Source organism: Somniosus microcephalus, chromosome 1 (assembly GCF_052327205.1).
Source record: "Somniosus microcephalus isolate GS21.2 chromosome 1, FLI_Smic_1.0, whole genome shotgun sequence".
Classification (NCBI taxonomy): Eukaryota; Metazoa; Chordata; class Chondrichthyes; order Squaliformes; family Somniosidae; genus Somniosus; species Somniosus microcephalus.
The window spans coordinates 74758955-74779344 of NC_140987.1; the positions used below are offsets into that span (position 1 = coordinate 74758955).

The 20390-nt window shown below is 45.4% G+C and overlaps 1 protein-coding gene across 5 annotated transcripts in view; it reads left to right on the forward strand.

Annotated features, from left to right (window-relative positions):
* Window positions 1-20390, forward strand: part of LOC147124167 (uncharacterized) — a 192554-nt gene that overhangs the window by 35654 nt on the left and 136510 nt on the right. For 2 of the 5 annotated variants that reach the window (XM_085983167.1, XM_085983141.1), the window contains exons 3-4: window positions 6088-6165; window positions 6287-6364. The exons of 1 other annotated variant lie outside the window; for it this stretch is intronic. In XM_085983167.1, the coding sequence (XP_085839293.1) occupies window positions 6088-6165; window positions 6287-6364 (156 nt within the window). The remainder of the gene's footprint in view (window positions 1-6087; window positions 6166-6286; window positions 6365-20390) is intronic. 2 more of the 5 variants (XM_085983158.1, XM_085983151.1) reach the window with 2 other exon arrangements.

Sequence of the window (20390 nt, forward strand, 5' to 3'; positions counted from 1 at the left end):
CCCTGGCCCTCTCCATAGTCCTTGGCTGGAAGATTTAGGCACAGGTCTGTCCAGGCCAAGATTCAAGGCTCCAATGAACAGGGTGTGGCTGGAGAGCAAGATCGACCCTCCCCTTTAAGAACTGACTGGCGCCAGTGTGTCTGTGTTCAATCGGTAACTGACAGCACCTGCGCTGCACCCGCGCTCTGAGGTAGCGCCTCGCTTCTCGGCCTTAGCGCCTTGAGAGGTGTGTAGCACCTGATTTAGCGCTCCAATCACCTCCAGGGGCGAGAAAAGCCAAGATTGCTGTCGGAGGCGCTAAATTTTGCGCAAGGCCGATAATGGCGCCCCAAACGGGGCGATACTGAATCCCCCCCCCCCCCCCCCTCCCGTGATGTTTTTAAAAAAAAAAAATGTATTTAATGTTTTGGTGTTTTTTGAGTAATCCCCATTCATACTTTTGACAAGTCTACGCGGAGAGACCTGTCAAAAGTGTGAAGGGGGATTCCCTTCTTTGATTGGTTCCCCATGGCCCATGTGATCCCAGGGACGCTTGCGAGCTGCCTGCGCCCCTGGGATACCCGTGCCTCTGTGCGCGAGCACCAGGAGATGTACAGGAGCGGAAGTGTCGGGACCTATGGAGCCAGCAGGTAAGTTTGTAGATTTTTTTTTTCCAGATCTGAGGCATCCGCACACAGGAAGCTTCCGATCGGAAAATCTGGGCCATTATTTTCTTAATGGGGCGAAACTAGGAACTGTGGAGAGGCAAAGGGATTTGGGTGTTCATATATACAAATTATTAAAAGCTAATGCATCGGTTCAAAAAGGCTAATGGAATGTTGGCCTTTACCCCATCATCGGCTGGAACAAAGGGGTGGAAGTTGTGCTTTAGTTGTACTGAGCCTTGGTCAGACCCCATCTGGAGTAGTGTGTCAAATTTTGGTACTGCATCTCAGGAAGGATATATTGGCCTTGGGGAAGGTACAACACAGGTTTGCCAATAACACAACCACTTGCATTTATATAGCGCTTTTAATGTAATAAGAAGGCGCTTCATAGGAGCATTATCAAACAAAGTTTGACACCCAAGCCACATGAGATATTGGGACAGAAGATGTCGGATTTAAGGAGTGTCTTAAAGAAAGAAGAGAGAGGGAGAGATTTAAAGAAGGAATTCCAGAGCTTGGGGCCTCAGCTGCTGAACACACGGCCGCCAGTGGTAGAGCAATGAAAATTGGGGCTGTGCAAGAGGCCAGAATTAGAGGATACAAGAATGATACCAAAGCTTGAAGGGTTAAATTGAGAACAAGTTGCATAAACTTGGCTTGTATTCCCTTGAGTTTAGAAGATTGAGGGGTCATCTAATTGAGGTGCTTAAAATGATAGAGATTTGATCGGGTAGATTCAGAGATACTATTTCTTCTGGTGAGTGAATCCAATCTTTGTTTGAGCTGGGCATTTAGGAGTGAAATGAGGAAGCACTTTTTCACACAAAGAATAGTGGAAATCTCAAACTCGCTTCCTCAAAAGACTGGCGGTGGATGTTGGGTCAGTTGAAACACCAAGATCGATAGAGTTTTGTTGGGTAAGGGTATCCAGGGATATGGATCAACACGGGTAAATGGAGTTGAGATGCAGGTCAACCATGATCTGATTGAACAGGCTTGCGGGGCTGAATGACCTACTCCTACCCCTATGTCACCTCAATTTCTGTGGACAGACACTGTGAATAAAGCTTTGGAAGATTATGGTCCGTATTTTCCGATGCCTACAGGCTGTGTACACACCCATAGGAACATCGGAAGTGCCGGTTTCAGGCCTGCCCTAGAGAAGGACCTCTGCAGGTGGAGAGAACCTCCGACCGCTGAAAACCCTTAGAAATCTCTTTTACCAGCATAAGAGTTGAAAAAAAGTAAAAAAAAAAAAATACTTTTTTCACTCATTTATAATTTAAAAAATACTTTTAAAAAAGGTAAGTTCATTTTTAGCCCCGTAAAAAAACTTACATTTTTTTCAAAAAATTACATAGAAACATAGAAGATAGGAGCGGGAGTAGGCCATTCGGCCCCTCGAGCCTGTTCTGCCATTTAATGAGATCATGGCTGATCATCCAAATTCAGTATCCTGTCCCTGCTTTCTCCCCATATCCCTTGATCCCTTTAGCCTTAAGAAATATATCTAACTCCTTGAATATATTTAATAAGTTGGCCTGAACTGCCTTCTGTGGTTTTTTTGTTTAAAATATTTAATGTAATTTTAATTCATTTTAAAAACATGATGATTTAAAAAAAAATTATTTAATGCTTTATGTTTTTGGGGTAATCTCCATTCATATATTTGACAGGTCTATCTGTCAAAAGTATGAAGGGAGATTCCCTTCTTCTATTGGCTTGCCTTGCCCACGTGATCCCAGGGACATTTGCAAACTGCATGCGCCTCTGGGATACCCGGGCCCTGCGCAATTCGAGTTTGGAGAGGCCCAGGAGCGGAAGTGTCCGAACCTCGGGAGCCCTCGGGTAAGTTCATAGATTTTTTTTTCCCCGATAGGAGGCATCCTACGTGCGGTTGCCTCCTATCGGAAATCCCAGGCCTATATCTTTGACCAGATATCTTTGCTTGATATGCATTTTGAACACTGGGTGAATGTCTATCTGGGAAATGAAATCGATCGAAAGGCAGGGCTGGGAGAGAACAAAAGAAGTGAAGAGACATTAAGAGGTATTAAGAGGTCTACTCATGCCAAGAAGATGGATGCCGTTCTGAATGCAAGCTGCCGATTTATCACAGGTTGCTTAAAACCAACAAACACCAACAGCCTATATATCCTGGCGGGTATCGCTCCCCCTGATTTAAGAAGAACGGTAGCCAGCAAGAAAGAGCGACTCCGTCAAACATCAGATGAGAGGCACCCTCTGCATTGTCATACACCTACACCCAGCCGCCTAAAGTCAAGGAAGAGCTTCATGAACAGTGTTGTTCCATTACAATCAACCTCATCTGAAGCCCGCATTGCCTTGTGGAAAGACCGGCTCGCCAGTCTTGAACAACCTCCAGCGATGGAAATATTACCTGATGAAAGCCTTCCCCCAGGAGCTAATTGCAACTGGGCAATCTGGGAGTGCCTTAACAGACTTAGGACCGGTGTAGGTTGCTCAAAGGTGTCACTAAGCAAATGGGGATATTCAACCAGCCCGACAACTTGTGAATGTGGAACTGTGGCACAGACTATGCAACATCTCCTGCAATGCCCATCGTTAGAGGAACCCTGCACTGTTGCAGATCTTGCCGAATCCAACAACAAGGCGCAAAAATGTGTCCAGCTCTGGCTGGGCTATGTATAGACTGTCCGTGGACACGATAAGAAGAGGTATTCAAAACGAGACGAGATGGTGTTCAACAATTTCAGATCATAACCTCGGCCCCCATTACATTTTTGTTTATATTTTATCCACATCTTTGTTTTGGCCCTTTCCGCCCCCCCCCCCCAATTTGTTTTTCTCTCCCACATGGCAGCTGTCTCTCATTCTGCCAGAACATTTCACACCTAATCTAGAGCCGCCTTTTGTCTCCACTAGTCCTATCACCATCTCGTCTCATTTTGAATACCTCTTAATGTCTCTTCACTTCTTTTGTTCTCTCCCGTCCCAGCCCTGCCTTTCGACCTATTTCATTTCCTTTCCAGTTTTGAAAAAGGGTTAGACCCGAAACGTCGACTCTATTTTCTCTCCACGGATGTTGCCTGGCCTGCTGAGATTTTCCAGCATTTTCTGGCATTTATTTTATTCTTTGTATTGTGGTTAAATTAATTATGAAATTCACCTGGTTCCATTCAAGCCTCCGATATATTTGATAACTTAATTTGTATGGGAACATGTAGGTCAGTAAATGGTCCTGTGTTGGTTAAAGAACAAGAGCTGCCTAATAGTAAATACATTCTATACAATGGAAAACTCTGTACTCTCCCATTATATGATGGGGATTATTTGTCTATATAACATTGATCGTTAAAGCTTTAAAACACAAACTTAATCTCTTTTTGGCAAATATATTGAAAAGGAGCACAATCTGAGTCTTTGAAATGCTAAAGAGGTATAGATATTGTGAATGTAAGCAAGTTATTTCGTAGAATCGTACAGCATAGAAGGAGGTCATTCGACCCATCGAACCTCTGCTGGCTCTTTGAAAGAACTATCCAATTAATCCCATCCAATTAATCCCATTCAATGTTCCCTTTTAAGCTGCATGGCCGCGCAGCTCTCTGCCTTCCTGTGCAACCCGGGACCGGCTTTTTCAATGTTAAAGTTTGCACATGTGAGAAACTGTCAATGGGCCGCACAGCCCCTTTAATGGGGCTGCGCACCCGAAAAAAAATTACGTGGAACATTGGTCCCATTCCCCTGCTCTTTACCCATAACCCAACAAATATTTCCGTTTCGAGTATTTATCCAATTCCTTTTGAAAGTTACAATTGAATCTGCTTTCACCACCCTTTCAGGCAGTGCACTACAGATCATCATAACTCGCTGTGTTTTAAAAAAAAAAAAAAAACCTCTCCTCATCTCCTCCCTTCTGCTTTACCAATTATCTTGAAAAATCTTATGTAGCTAACTTTCATTTTCTCCTGGTACCCCTGGAGACAGTGACCTATGCTGGGTATGAAGCTGTGGGCACCAGCAGCCTCCAGTACCTTATCCAAAGTCCCCACTTTTCCTATGTGGACAGTATTGGGTAAATTCTCTAATCCCACCCTCCTGGTGGGGACCCATACTTGGAGGAAATGCTGGTTGGAGAATGGGCATCCATAGTATTGTAACCTTATCTCCAACCTGTTCTCCCTATGAGGGTGGCTCTCTGCTGGGAGGGCAGGATTGGTGGATTTACCCATAAGTATCAAGGGGATATTCAACCGTGGGGACCATTGCAGCCAAGCTCAACCTGTCCTCAGCTAATGTCAAAACGTGCTGACTTTCTAGCAAGGTCAACTGCTAGTCATTAGCAGGAAACTCTGACTCCCCCCTCCCTCGGTAGAGATACCAAAAACTAATTGTACCCTGACCAGCAAGATGAGCCATTTGAGCACAGACCAGGAATCAAATATAGGACCTTCCTGGTCCATTTGACTTGATTCCATACTGGGTGGTGCATTTACCAATTGAACCACTGAGGCGCACTCCCTTGAAGTTTAAATAATTAGGAGTGTGCATGACGATGCAAATTCTAAATGGGCTGATGGAATGAGCAAATGTGTTGGGCTGATTGCCAATTCCTCCTCCAGTATCAGTTTACCAGTTGCTGTTGTTTGCAGGTGTTGGATATCTTGAAATGTTATTCTTTAATCAAAAGTTGATGCTAGGAAAATACTTCTCCTTGAGAGTTTTAAGAAATGTGTTCTGTTTTCCTTGACCTGTTCAGCATGGTTTCCTTCCCCAACAACTCCCACCCCCTCCGCTTGTCAATATTTTATTTTAAAACCTTTTTTTTGACAGTTTTAGGCTGCATTCACTGTACAAACGCAGTTTTGACGCGAGGTGGTTTTTGCTTTGCACCAATTCTGTTGTCATGTTATATGTGCAGCCTGTATCCACAGCTGGGGCCCCACCTGATGACAGACTGCAGCAGCATGAGAATCCCTGGAGGAGGGAGAGTCTCTCTGCTTTGCTTCAGTGTCGGTTTGGGCCTGGACACCCGATTTGCAGTCCACGGCTGTTTATACCGTGGCTCGGGAGTTCCCACTGAAGGTACAGCGGGAGGTCGAAGGAACCCTGCGGACATTTTGCCCCTCCAGTTTAGCTTTGGTACGCAGCTGAAACTGCTTGCAACTGGCGGTCAGCTTGCCGTGTGACTACACCTAAAGAAACCTCTGATTGTTTCTCAAAAGGATTGCTTTGGCACAGTTATGAACTATGACCAGTTAATGTTTATGTACATCATCGACAGTCATGTGACTGTACCGCTCCTGATTAACCTGTAATTATGCCCAGTCACAAGCTAAGTATCCTATTTTATATAATGATGAAGCACTCCAAATGGGTGTGCTATTGAACGATTCACAGGAAGATTTGTGTACCTAATGAAATGTGCTGTAACCTACAATTGTTGCTTTTGCAGCTAGGATGTCAATATTTGAAAAGGATCCTTCTGCAGTTATGCATGAATTGTATGGTGACAATCTAGTAACAGCAAATGGTAAGCTCATTACAAGGGTGTAATTTTCTGAATGTATAAAAGTGTATGGAGGACACTGAAGGAGAATGTTCACTGTCGATTGTTCATAGTTTGATGCGATTTATATGTGACTATTTTACAGAAAAAGTCAATGTCTTTGACACATCCTATACTACCTCTATGTGTAAGCTGTTTGGAGACACCGTCTGCTTCACTAATGGTATGTTCCAGTATTTGTCTTGAGGAAAGCAAGTATGATATTGGCGTGGAGCTTCTGCTAGGGGCGCAATCGGCAAAATGCGGCCAGAATGCGCTGGATACTGCGCTGGTTTTGCAGAGGTGAAGTTATGCTCAAGTTTCTGCAGAAACACATTAGGATAAGTCCGAACATAAAATCTCCCATGAATCTGCGCAGTCAAGCAGTATAATCAATTCATGACTGAAATAGGGCATTCTCCAGCATCACAAGGGAGTGGGATTGGCAGGAAATGAGCCATTCTTCAACTGCCTGATTTAATGCTCTTGGTCTTTCTTTTTATTTGGCTTCAATTGACTGCTTTGATTTCCCATGGAACATACACCTGTGCCCAGCAGTCAATTGAAGCCACATAGGTGTGTCCTGCTCTGCTATAATTGACTGAATTTAGACAAATTTAAAGTATTTTAATGTAATTGAAGCAGCGGCAGGAGAAACTGGGCTGGGTCAGGCTTCAATTGACTGCTGGTCACTGCAGATACAGGTGATTAACGCTGCTTTCACGTGCTTCTGGGTGCCTGTGCGGCCAAGAGCACTGGGCACGATGTGATGAACACCTCTGACCTGTGGGTGTGGCCAATTTTGTGGGCGGGGCCTGCTTCGGGCAATTGGACTTTTGAACCAGCGTAAAAGATTGTAGATACTCCAGCGTAAAGTGGTTATGGGCACAACTCGCTTGCGTTTAAAATTCTGCGATCTTTAGCGCTATTTAATTCTATTACTGCCGAAATCATACGGAAACTCCACGCCATTGTGTTTAATACATAGAGAGGTTAGGCTATTGAGTGAAAATTGATTTTGTTGGTAATGGAAGCATTTCACCAAGAAAAAAATCTGAGGTTGCCTTTTCAGTGGGGGTGGGACTTGTGCTCACTCCTCCAACTCCACTCTGAGCTATTTTCCTGGGTCAGGGGTCATTTACCATGCACAGTGGGTTTCCCGCCACCAAGAGGCAGCTGCTAGTGCAATGGAGGGAAATCTGCTGGCGTTAAGGAGGGAGGGACCTTCAAGGGGCAAAGGAGTTCCAAAGAAGGAAGGAGCTGCAGCCACTGTAAGCCTTGGCAGAGACTGAGGCCTACTAAGATGAGTGCTGTGAGCCCTCTCTTGCCATTGGAAAAAATCAGGGCTTTTACTGCTGCCACCCTGGGCTTACTGCCACCTTCCACCAGGCAGGCTCAGAGTGGCAGTAACAGGGGCGAGTGGAAGAAAATTGGGACGAGAGAATGGGGCCCCATTTCCCCCTGCTGCTGGCTTTTATATGTGGTGAGTGGGGAAGGGGCAGCCAGCCACAGTACCAGTAGGGGTGGGGAGAGGGAGATCGAGGTCGGGATGCCACACAATCCCTTGGAGGGGGGAAATTCGACCCCTATTGCCTTAAATGTTTAAGTGGTTAAGAATCCAGGTGTGATTGTTATATTTGGCATGTAGTTTACCTTGTATTACTTACTACCTTTTTGTACAGATAGAAACTTGCACTCATTGGCAGAAGGACACGTTAGGGAAAGAAAAAGATAGGTGACCAGGCATTGGGAATAAGAAAAGTCTGGGATGGGGACCCAAGGCATGGTCAAAAAGAAACCTGGGAGTTAGGTGGCAAGGCAGAAGGGACTGCTTAGAGTTCCAGAGGGCAGGATTTGAACTCTTGTCAGTAGAGCACGGAGTGAATGAGGGGTGAGGAGATAACCAGTGGTGGAGGATAGGAAGCCATCACTAAGATAGGGTGGGGCAAGGCTTTGGAGTGTCGAATGTTGAAGTTGACATGCTTGAGGCACCTGGTAGAACTCTGAGAGGGCGAGGGTACTGGAAGCACTGGAGTGCGGCTGAAGGGACTGGTTTGAATGACCCGGCGCTTGTGGAGTGTTTTGGTGAGGAGGGTATTGGTGAAATTGACATGAAGGCATGGATCAATGTTTCTGAAACAGGAGGGAAGAGACTTTGAGGAAAGCAGTTTTGATAATGGAGCAGATGTGGGGGAGAAATCCAACTCAAAGATTCTGTACCTCTTTGAATCAACTGAAAATAATGACAAAGAAAGAACTTGCATTTATATAACACCTTTCACAAACTTGGGACTTTTGCAGCCAATTAAATACTTTTGAAGTGTAGTTACTGTTGTAATGTAGGAAATGCAGCAGCTAATTTGCACATAGCAAGCTCCCACAAACAGCAATGAAATAAATGACGAGATAATCTATTTTAGTATGCTGGTTGAGGGATAACTACTGCCCAGGACTCTGGGTTCCCCCAGGTTTTAATATCAGACAGGCAATTAGAGAGTGCAACAGAGTTGGCCATTCAGCCCCTCAAGCCTGTTCTACCATTTAATTAGCTCACGGCCGATCTGTACCTCTGCTCCATTTACCCACCTCTGCTCCATATCCCTTGATATCCTTACCTATTAAAAATCTATACATCACAGTCTTGAAAATTTCAATTGAACCCCAGCATCCCCAGCATTTTGGGCAGTGGAGTAAGCAACACGGTGGAGCTGTGTCACTGGTATATCTGTAGAAGCTGACTTGTGGGGGGGTGGGGGTTCGATTTTGAACATGCTATTTTTAGCAGTCGAATGGGACACTTGCTGCAAGGCAGCGGGGCCCTTTAAATATGCAGATCAGCCTCTGATGATGTCATCGGGACCGGACTGCAATTTTAATCCCATGGCTGCGCGGGGAAATGGAGACTGGGCCTGAAAGGTAACTTTCCTTAAGTTGTTTTGTACCTTGTGGGCCAGGAAGTGCAGGAGTCTCCTCCAGGCCCCACAGGGAAACCTTGGACCTCCCTTTCCGTGATTGCAGCCTCTCCCCATCGCACCCCGCTCCCCCCCACCACCCCCCCCCCCCCCCCCAACCACTTACCTTTGTGCCGGGAACCATTTCCATTTGGGTACCCTGTGGCTTCCAGCTGGCCGAAAACTCACTCCTTCCCATCCCTCATTAAAATCGGCCCCTGTATTTGTAGCTATTGCAGCCAATGGGTAGCATGTATATATTCAAGAGGAATACTTTAGGATGGACAACCCCCCCCCCCCCCACCCCAGGATTCACCAAAGGTGACTGTGAGCAGGAGCATTGGGTAGCAATCAATGTTCCCTCTAAACTTTTTTTGTGCGCGGTCCCTTTAAATTTGCATGCGTGGTATCTCTTTCAGCTTGTGAGCGGCCTGCGCGGGACCTCCCGATTGCTGCGGTGGCTATAGAGATAGTGGATGCATTGGTTGACATTTTCCAAAATTCCATAGATTCTAGAACCGCTCCCGCGGATTGGAAGGTAGCAAATGTAACCCCAATATTTTAAGAAAGAAAACGGGGAACTACAGACCAGTTAGCCTGACATCAGTAGTAGGGAAAATGCTAGAATCTATTAAGGATGTGGAAACAGGGCACATAGGAAAAAAAAATAATAGGATTGGGCAGAGTCAACACGGATTTATGAAAAGGAAATCGTGTTTGACAAATCTGTTAGTTTTTTGAGGTTGTAACTAGCAGTCCCGCATAGGAGACTGGTCAAGAAGGTAAGAGCCCATGGGATCCAGGGTGCCTTGGCGCGTTGGATCCTAAACTGGCTGAGTGGCAGGAGGCAGAGGGTGATGGTCGAAGGTTGCTTTTGTGACTGGAAGCCTGTGTCCAGTGGGGTACCTCCGGGATCGGTGCTGGGTCCCTTATTGTTTGTGATCTACATAAATGATTTGGATGAGAATGTAAAAGGTATGATCAGTAAGTTCGCAGATGACACGAAAATTGGTGGGGTGGTAAATTGCGAGGAGGAAAGCCTCCGGCTACAGGACGATATAAACGGGTTGGTCAGATGGGCGGAAAAGTGGCAAATGGAATTTAACCCTGAAAAGTGCGAGGTGATGCATTTTGGACGGACAAATAAGGCAAGGGAATACACAATGAGTGGTAGGACCCTAGGAAGTACAGAGGGTCAGAGGGACCTTGGTGTACATGTACATAGATCCCTGAAGGCAGCGGAGCAGGTAGATAAGGTGGTTAAAAAGGCATATGGGATACTTGCCTTCATTAGCCGAGGCATAGAATATAAGAGCAGGGAGGTTATGATGGAGCTGTACAAAACGCTGGTGAGGCCACAGCTGGAGTACTGTGTGCAAGAGGGTGCAGAGAAGATTCACCAGGATGTTACCTGGGATGGAGCGCCTCGGCTATGAAGAGAGGCTGGACAGGCTGGAGTTGTTTTCCTTGGAGCAGAGAAGGCTGAGGGGGGACCTGATTGAGGTGTACAAAATAATGAGGGGCATAGATAGGGTAGATAAAGAGGAACTTTTCCCCTTAGTGGGGGGGTCAATAACAAGGGCATAGATTCAGGGTAAGGGGCAGGAGATTTAGAGGGGATTTGAGGAGGAACTTTTTCACCCAGAGGGTGGTTGGAATGTGGAACTCAATGCCTGAAAGGGTGGTGGAGGCAGGAACCCTCACAACATTCAAGAAGCATTTGGATGAGCACTTGAAATGCCATTGCATACAAGGCTATGGACCAAATGCTGGAAAATGGGATTAGACTGGACAGGGATGGATGGGCGGTGCAGACACGATGGGCCGAAGGGCCTCTTTCTGTGCTGTAAAACTCTATGACTCTATGAGAATGGATAAGGGGGAACCAGTGGATGTGGTGTATTTGGATTTTCAGAAGGCATTTGATAAGGTGCCACACAAGAGGTTATTAAACAAAATTGGGCTCATGGGATTGGGGGTAATACACTAGCATGGATTGAGGATTGGTTAACGGACAGAAAACAGTGTAGGAATAAACAGGTCATTTTCGGGTTGGCAGGCTGTAACTAGTAGGGTACCTGTAAGAGTCATGAAAGTTTAAGAAAGAAAATACTTTAAAATATTGGTTAAATAGTATAATACAGTTAAATTTACCTGACTGACATTGTATTGAGAAACCCCCTATTTTCTTGTTCCAGTAGTATAGTCTGAGATACCCCCTTTATTCTTGCTACAATGGTACAGTCCTTAAGATTGTCACATGGTATCCAGCCATTTTACAGTTCAAGCTGCACGAGGCTGGAGAGAAGGTAAAGGCTTTTGAGGGCTGGAGCAATACAGTTTTTGACCGTGTTCGTTTAAACGTGTTTTGCTTTGTAATTCTGTTTGTAAGGTGTTACAGTAAACAGTTTAAAGACAAAGTTACGTTTTGGAACGTTTTATTTCGACACGCGTCTACTCGTTGTTAAAAGCCTCAAAGCTCAGTGGCTGCATGTTTGGAAATTACGAAGCGCCACTACATTAGTCAAAAACTAGCTCCCTAAGAAGGAAAGGACGGAATTGTCGGCGAACGTATACATGAATGGTCACGGAGCCAGACGACAATATAAGAAAGCGAAGGTACAGTGACTGTTACTTGCCTTGTTCATTCTATTGAGAAGCTAAATAAGAGCTGCGGGTAAAATGGCCGAGGCCTTACGGAGCCGTGAGGAGCTTCCCCCAGCCAGAAGGATTGTTGGCCAAAAGAGGGAAGTAAAGCTCACCCCAAAGGCAATGGAAGAGAAGTTACATAGAAGAATAGGTGCAAGGAGGGCTAAATTAGCTCAGATAACTGGAAAAATGAAGATAATTGATTGTCTCATGGAAGATAATGCTAATATTAAGAAAGCTAAAGACATCATGCAACTTGGAGAAATCCTAATGCATTAAGAATTTAATGTACTCAATGAAGATGTATTAGCACTTCTGTCTGAAGAAGAGGGAAACGCTGATCACAACTGGTTTGATCTTAAATCATCCAGCATTAAGGACTATGTCAAGGCCACAGAACAGTGGATGTTAAAGATTCATCAAGATGCTGATACAGCAGCGAAAGATAAAGATGACGATGAAGTCGGACCAGATGATAGCATTTCAGAGACTTCAGCCAGACTGAGCAAAAATCGAAAAGAAGGTAGCTCTGTTTCTGGACACAGGTCAGTCGCTTCTACCACACGCTCGTCGCGACGCATGAGAGAGGAGGTTGAACGGGCAGCGTTGATGGCGCGCGCAGCATCTTTAGTGGAGAAGCAAGCTCTTGAACGGGAAGAGGCCCAACTGCAGGCCCAACAGGCCCAAGTGCAGGCAAAGAAAGAACAGCTGGAGATAAAAACAGCTATTGCGGTCTCAGATGCCAGGTTGAGTGTGTATGAAGATTATGAAGGCTCACAGGATGGCATGAACGAATACTGCCAGTCAATGTTGTCACACAGAGTTGGATCCAGGGCACCTTCAAGAGTTAAAAGAGAGTCTGAAGGCCATCTCCTGGCATTACAGCGTGGAAGAGAGGCCTCTCCACTAACAGGAGCACGTGATGCTACCCCAGACGTCAGACGGTCTAGACTAGACCCTGCTGATGACCACCAGAGGCCTGAAGACACAGGGAGAAGCCTATACTGAGTGATGCAACGTCAGAACGAAATTACAGAGATGCTTGTAAAACAACAGAATCTGTTTCGACTCCCTCAAAGAGACATACCAGTGTTCCAAGGCGACCCACTCAAGTATAAGCCCTTCATCAGATCCTTCGAACAAGCCATTGACTCCAAAACAGAGAGCAGCAGTGATAAGTTGTACTACCTGGAACAGTACACCAGTGGTAAACCACAAGACCTGGTCAGAAGCTGTGAACACATGAGACCAGACCGGGGATACATAGAAGCCAGGAAGTTGCTGCAGGAGCACTATGGTGACGAGCTGAAGATAGCCTTTTCAATATATGCAGTGGCTATCAAGTGGCCACAGATCAGATCGGAGGACGGGGAGGCATTGAACACATATGTTCTTTTTCTCATAGGATGTCGCAACACCATGGAGGATGTTGAATTCATGGAAGAGATGGACAATCCTACGACTATGAGAATCATCATCTCTAAGCTTCCTTACAGGATGAGAGAACAATGGAGAAGAACAGCCTTTGAGATAATGGAGAGACGGAAAAGTAGAGCCAGGTTTGCAGACTTAGTGAATTTCATAGACAAACAGGCTAAAATTGCTAGGGACCCATTGTTTGGAAACATCCAGGATGTCAGCCCGACTACTGATGGAAGAGTGAAAGCCAAGCCTGCTGAATCAAAGACTCTCAGGAAAGGTGGTTCCAGGGGAAGCAGCTTTGCAACTATCGTCACTCAGGCTGGGGAAGAAAGGTCTCAGAACTCATCTCCCAAAAAGAGCAGCACAGTGACGCCTGCTAATGCCTTTCAGAAGCCATGTTTATTCTGCCAGAAGAATCATACATTGGATTTCTGCAGTGACATCAAAGCACAGCCACATAAGGACAGAATCGAATTTCTGAAGTACAATGGCCTATGTTTTGGATGTCTCTCTCAGGGGCACCTGAGTAGAAACTGTAAGCAAAGAACAACATGCAGAGAGTGCACTCGGAAACATCCCAGTCTGCTGCATATCCACAAAGAAGAACAAGTCTCTAAGAAGAGTGAAGAAAACAATACCGACGAGAAGGTTGTTTCAAGTGCTCTGGTGTCGCTAGAACCAGAGACTTGTGGATTCACTGGGGCCGGTGACAGTGATTGTATTCTTGCCATCATACCTGTAAAGATCAAGTCTAAGAGGAGTGAGAAGTTTGTGGAGACTTACGCCTTCATGGATCCAGGTAGTTCAGCAACGTTCTGCACAGAATCACTCATGCGACAGCTGAACGTTAGAGGCAGAAGAACAGAAATCCTATTACGCACCATGGGTCATGAGAAGTCAATGCAAAGTTATATCCTGTCAGACTTAGAAGTGTGTGGACTTGAAGAGAAGGACTTCATAGACCTGCCTAATGCTTTCACACAGAGGGAGATTCCTGTTAAAATAGGGAACTTAGCCCTGCAGAAGGATGTGGAGAGATGGCCTTACCTGGAAAAGGTGCGTCTCCCATATATTGAAGCAGAAATTGGCCTATTAATTGGAACCAATGCCTACAAAACTATGGAGCCATGGCAGGTGATAAACAGCAAGGATGACGGACCCTACGCAGTCAGGACAGCCCTTGGATGGGTAGTCAATGGACCGGTAAGGAGAGATGATGGCAACAAGTCGAACAAGGAGCAACGACAAAATGTAACAGTTAATTGTATCTCTATCACAAGCATTGAAGAGCTGTTGATAGAGCAGTTCAACGCAGACTTTTCAGAACGCAGCTGAGAGGAAAAGACAGAGATGTCACAAGAAGACCATCAGTTCATGGATTTGATGACAAGGTCTACACAGTTCATTGATGGCCACTATCACATTGGTTTGCCACTGAGAAGACAGACCGCAAAGATGCTGAACAATCGCTGCATAGCAGAGCAGCGCGCCATCAGTCTAAAGAGAAAGCTGAACAAGAACCCCGACTTTCACGAAGACTACAAAGGCTTCATGAGAAACATCATAGCGAAAGGCTATGCTGTAAAAGTGCCCGAGGAACAGTTGAACAGAAACGATGGAAGGGTCTGGTACATTCCTCATCACGGTGTGTATCACCCAAAGAAGAAAAAGATCCGTGTAGTGTTTGACTGCGCCGCCTCATTCAGAGGAACTTCACTGAATGATCAGCTGCTTCAAGGTCCTGATCTTACTAATACCCTCATTGGCGTCTTGACTAGGTTTAGACAAGAGCTCGTTGCCATGATGGCAGACATAGAATCAATGTTCTACCAAGTCAGAATCCCTGACGAAGATGCTGATCTTCTGCGTTTCCTTTGGTGGCCAGATGGCGACGTTAGTCAAGCGATGGTGGAATGTAGAATGGCTGTACACTTGTTCGGAGCCACATCATCTCCCAGCTGTGCAAGCTACACTCTCAGAAAAACTGCAGAAGATGGCAAAGGCAAAGCACCATCAGAGGCTGTGGAGACAATCTTCAGAAACTTTTATGTCGATGACTGTCTGAAGTCCGTGTCAACAGAAGACGATGCCATTGCACTGTCAAGAGACCTTAGGACTCTGTGTTTGAATGGAGGATTCCATCTGACTAAGTGGATAAGCAACAGCAGAGCAGTTCTAGCTTCTATCCCAGAAAAGGAAAGAGCCACCGAAGTCAAAGATCTGGACCTGAGTCACGATGTCCTTCCTATTGAGAGAGCTCTTGGTGTACAATGGTGCATTGAGTCAGACACGTTCAACTTCAGAATAATGGTGAACGAAAGACCATCCACAAGACGAGGGATTCTCTCCGTGGTCAGTTCCATCTACGACCCTCTTGGATTCCTGGCACCACTCATTCTGCCGGTGAAGCTGATCCTACGAGAGCTGTGTAGAGACAAGAGAGGATGGGATGAAGATATCCCAGAAGGTCAAGCTCAGAGATGGCTCAGATGGTTGACAGATTTGCAACAACTTTCTAGTTTCAACGTCAGTAGATGCATCAAGCCTGTGAGTTTTGGAGTTACAAAGACGGCTCAACTACATCATTTCTCGGACGCCAGTGAGGACGGCTATGGCACGGCTACTTACCTCTTGCTGACAAATCAACAGGGCCAGAAACATTGTGCCTTCCTCATGGGGAAATCCAGGGTGGCTCCGCTGAAGCAGGTCACCATCCCGAGACTGGAGTTGACGGCAGCGGTTGTTGCAGTTAAAGTTGACCAGGTGATGCGGAAAGAGTTACAGCTCCCATTAGAAGAATCTGTCTTCTGGATGGATAGCACGACGGTGCTGAAGTATATAGAGAATGAGAAGATACGCTTCAAGACCTTCGTAGCAAAACAGAATCTCATCCATTAGAGAAGCTACACAACCATCTCAATGGAGGTATGTAAACACCTCATTAAACCCAGCAGATCAAGCCTCACTGGGATTGAAGGCTGAAAACTTCATGAGGAGTGAAACTTGGATACAAGGCCCAAGTTATCTGCTGGAAACAGAGAGATCATGGCCAGAAAGACCAGATATGCCAAGTCAGATTGCTGAAGACGACGTCGAAGTCAAGAGATCAGTCACAGCAAATCTCATAACTCCGAAAGAGAACTTTGACACAGTGAACAAGCTTGTTAGCCATTTCTCAGGATGGCACCAGTTGAGGAAAGCAGTTGCATGGTTTCTAAGGTTGAAAGAGTTGCTGCTACACCTGAGCGGTAAGAGAAAAGAGTATCGAGCCACTATCCATCAGTCTGAAAGTAACCCTGATAAGCAGAGAATGCTTCTACAGCAATATATGCACCAGCACAAGACCACATTGGGTAAGAATTCATTGACCGTGGAGGATTTGGCCAAGGCTGAGATGGAGATAGTTTGCTTCAGTCAAAGACAAGATATCCAGAAGAAATCGAAGCTTTACAGCGAAATACTCCAATCAAGAAAGGTAGTCATATCTACAAGCTGGACCCTACACTGCAAGATGGAGTACTGAGGGTGGGAGGGCGACTAAACAAATCTGCTATGCCAGAGGAGGCCAAGCATCCTGCTATCCTTTCTAAGGACCTCCGGGTTGCTACTCTCATTCTTCAGCATATACACCAGAGTATTGGACACAGTGGGAGGAATCACGTGCTTGCGAAGCTAAGACAAAGATACTGGATTCCAGGAGCTAATTCTGTAATAAGAAAAATACTCTCTGAATGCATTGTTTGCAGACGGTTGCACGCTAGAGCTGGGGAGCAGAAAATGGCAGACCTGCCTGAAGACCGTTTGTTACCAGACAAGCCCCCATTTACAAACGTAGGGGTGGACTATTTCGGGCCTTTCGAGGTAAAGCGAGGACGGAGCCTTGTCAAGAGATATGGTGTGCTTTTCACTTGTTTGACCATCAGAGCAGTTCATATTGAGGTGGCACACACGCTTGACACTGATTCCTGTATTAACGCCCTGCGGCGCTTTGTCTGTAGAAGAGGACAGGTGTCCATTATGCGTTCTGATAATGGCACTAATTTTGTCGGAGCGGAGAGAGAACTACGGGAAACTATTGAAGGTTGGAATCAGCTTAAAATACAGGAAGCCATGATGCAAACAGGAATTAAGTGGATCTTCAATCCACCGGCTGCATCCCACCATGGAGGTGTCTGGGAAAGACAGATACGCACCGTAAGAAAACTACTCAGTTCTGTACTGAAGCTGCAAGTGCTTGACGATGAGGGACTTCAAACCGTTCTGTGTGAGGTTGAAGCCATCATTAATGACCGACCGATAATTAAGACATCAGATGATCCCAATAACCTCGAAGCCCTGACTCCGAACCACCTGTTGTTGAAAACACAGCCAGTCATGCCCCCGGGAGTCTTCAAAAAGGAAGATCTGTATGCCCGTCGGAAGTGGAGGCAAGTTCAGTATATGTCGGACCTTTTCTGGACCAGATGGACAAGAGAATACTTACCTCTGCTACAGGAGCGTCAAAAATGGTCCAAAATAAAGAGGAACTTCATTGTCGGAGACATCGTCTTAATCGTGGATGATTCAGCCCCTAGAAATTCTTGGTTGATGGGAAAAATAATTAAGACCATGCCAGACTCCAGAGGCGTTGTTCGTCGTGTTTGTTTGCAAACCAAGACCAGTACCCTGGAAAGACCGATCACAAAGCTCTGCCTGCTACAAGAAGCAGCGTGAAAGGTTCCTGAACCAAAAAAGTGGACATTTATATTGTAAATATGTTGAACTCATTAGTTTATGACTCTTAAGAATGTTTGAGTAATTGATATGCTTCATGTGCCTAGTCAATTAGGGGCCGGAATGTAAGAGTCATGAAAGTTTAAGAAAATACTTTAAAATATTGGTTAAATAGTATAATACAGTTAATTTACCTGACTGACTTATTGTATTGAGAAACCCCCTATTTTCTTGTTCCAGTAGTATAGTCTGAGATACCCCCTTTATTCTTGCTACAATGGTACAGTCCTTAAGATTGTCACATGGTATCCAGCCATTTTACAGTTCAAGCTGCACGAGGCTGGAGAGAAGGTAAAGGCTTTTGATCACAATACAGTTTTTGACCGTGTTCGTTTAAACGTGTTTTGCTTTGTAATTCTGTTTGTAAGGTGTTACAGTAAACAGTTTAAAGACAAAGTTACGTTTTGGAACGTTTTATTGCGACACGCGTCTACTCGTTGTTAAAAGCCTCAAAGCTCAGTGGCTGCATGTTTGGAAATTACGAAGCGCCACTACAGTACCGGAAGGATCAGTGCTTGGGCCTCAGCTATTCACAATCTACATCAATGATTTGGATGAGGGGACCATATGTAATGCATCCAAGTTTGCTGATGATACAAAGCTGGGTTGGAACGTAAGTTGTGAGGAGGATGCAAAGAGGCTTCAAGGGGATGTGGGCAAGAACACGGCAAATGGAATATAATGTGAAGAAATGTGAAATTATCCACATTGGTAGGAAAAATAGAGAAGCAGAGTATTTTTTAAATGGTGAGAGATTGGGAAATGTTGGTGTTCAGAGAGGCCTGGTTGTCCTTGTACACGAATCACAAAGTTAACATGCAGGTACAGCAAGCAATTAGGAAAGCAAATGGTATGTTGGCCTTTATTACAAGAGAATTTGAGTATAAGAGTAAAGACGTCTTACTGCAATTATATAGGGCCCTGGTGAGACCACACCTGGAATATTGTATACCATTTTGGTCTCCTTACCAAAGGAAGGATATACTTGCTATAGAGGGAGTGCACATAGAAACATAGAAGATAGGAGCAGGGGTAGGCCATTCGGCCCCTCGAGCCTGCTCCGTCATTCAATGCGATCATGGCTGATCATCCAAATTCAGTACCCTGTCCCTGCTATCTCCCCATATCCCTTGATCCCCTTAGCCTTAAGAAATATATCTAACTCCTTCTTGAATATATTTAATGAATTGGCCTCAACTGTCTTCTGTGGTAGAGAATTCTCAGGTTCACCACTCTCTGGGTGAAGAAATTCCTACTCATCTCAGTCCTAAATGGCTTACCCCTTATCTTTAGACTGTGACCCCTGGTTCTGGACTCCCCCACCATCGGGAACAGCCTTCCTGCATCTAGTCTGTCTAGTCCCGTTAGAATTTTATAAGTTTCAATGAGATCCCCTCTCATTCTTCTAAACTCTAGCGAATATAAGCCCAATCGACCCAATCTCTCTCCATACGTCATTCCTGCCATCCCAGGTATCAGTCTGGTGAATCTTCGCTGCACTCCCTCCATGGCAAGAACATCCTTCCTCAGATAAGGTGACCAAAACTGCACACAATACTCAAGATGTGGTTTCACCAAGGCCCTGTAAAACTGCAGCAAGACATCCTTGCTCCTGTACTCTAATCCTCTCGCTATGAAGGCCAGCATACCATTTGCCTTCTTAACCACCTGCTGCACCTGCATGCTTACCTTCAGCGACTGGTGCACAAGGACACCCAGATCTCGTTGCACTTCCCCTTCTCCCAATCTATTGCCGTTCAGATAATAATCTGCCTTCCTGTTGTTGCCACCAAAGTGGATAGCCTCGCATTTATCCACATTACACTGCATCTGCCATGCATTCGCCCAACCTGTCCAAATCATACTGGAGTTTCTCTGCATCCTCCTCACAGCACACACGCCCACCCGGCTTTGTGTTGTCTGCAAACTTGGAGATATCACATCTAGTTCCCTCGTCTAGATCATTAATATATATTGTGAATAACTGGGGTCCTAGCACCGATCCCTGCGGTACCCCACTAGTCACTGCCTTCCACTCGGAAAAAGACCAGTTTATTCCAACTCTTTGCTTCCTCTCTGCCATCCAGTTTTCTATCCAAGTCAGTACCTTACCCCCAAGCTCATGTGCTTTAACTTTGCACACTCGTCTCTTATGCAGGACCTTATTGAAAGCCATCTGAAAGTCCAAATACACCACATCCGCTGGTTCTCCCTTATCTATTCTACCAGTTACGTACTCAAAAAATTCCAGTAGATTAGTCAAGCATGATTTACCTTTTGTAAATCCATGTGGACTTTGTCCGATCCTGTCACTGTTTTCCAAGTGCTCTGTTATTGCATCTTTTATAATGGACTCTAGCATTTTCCCCACTACCGATGTCAGGCTTACCGGTCTATAATTCCCCGTTTTCTCTC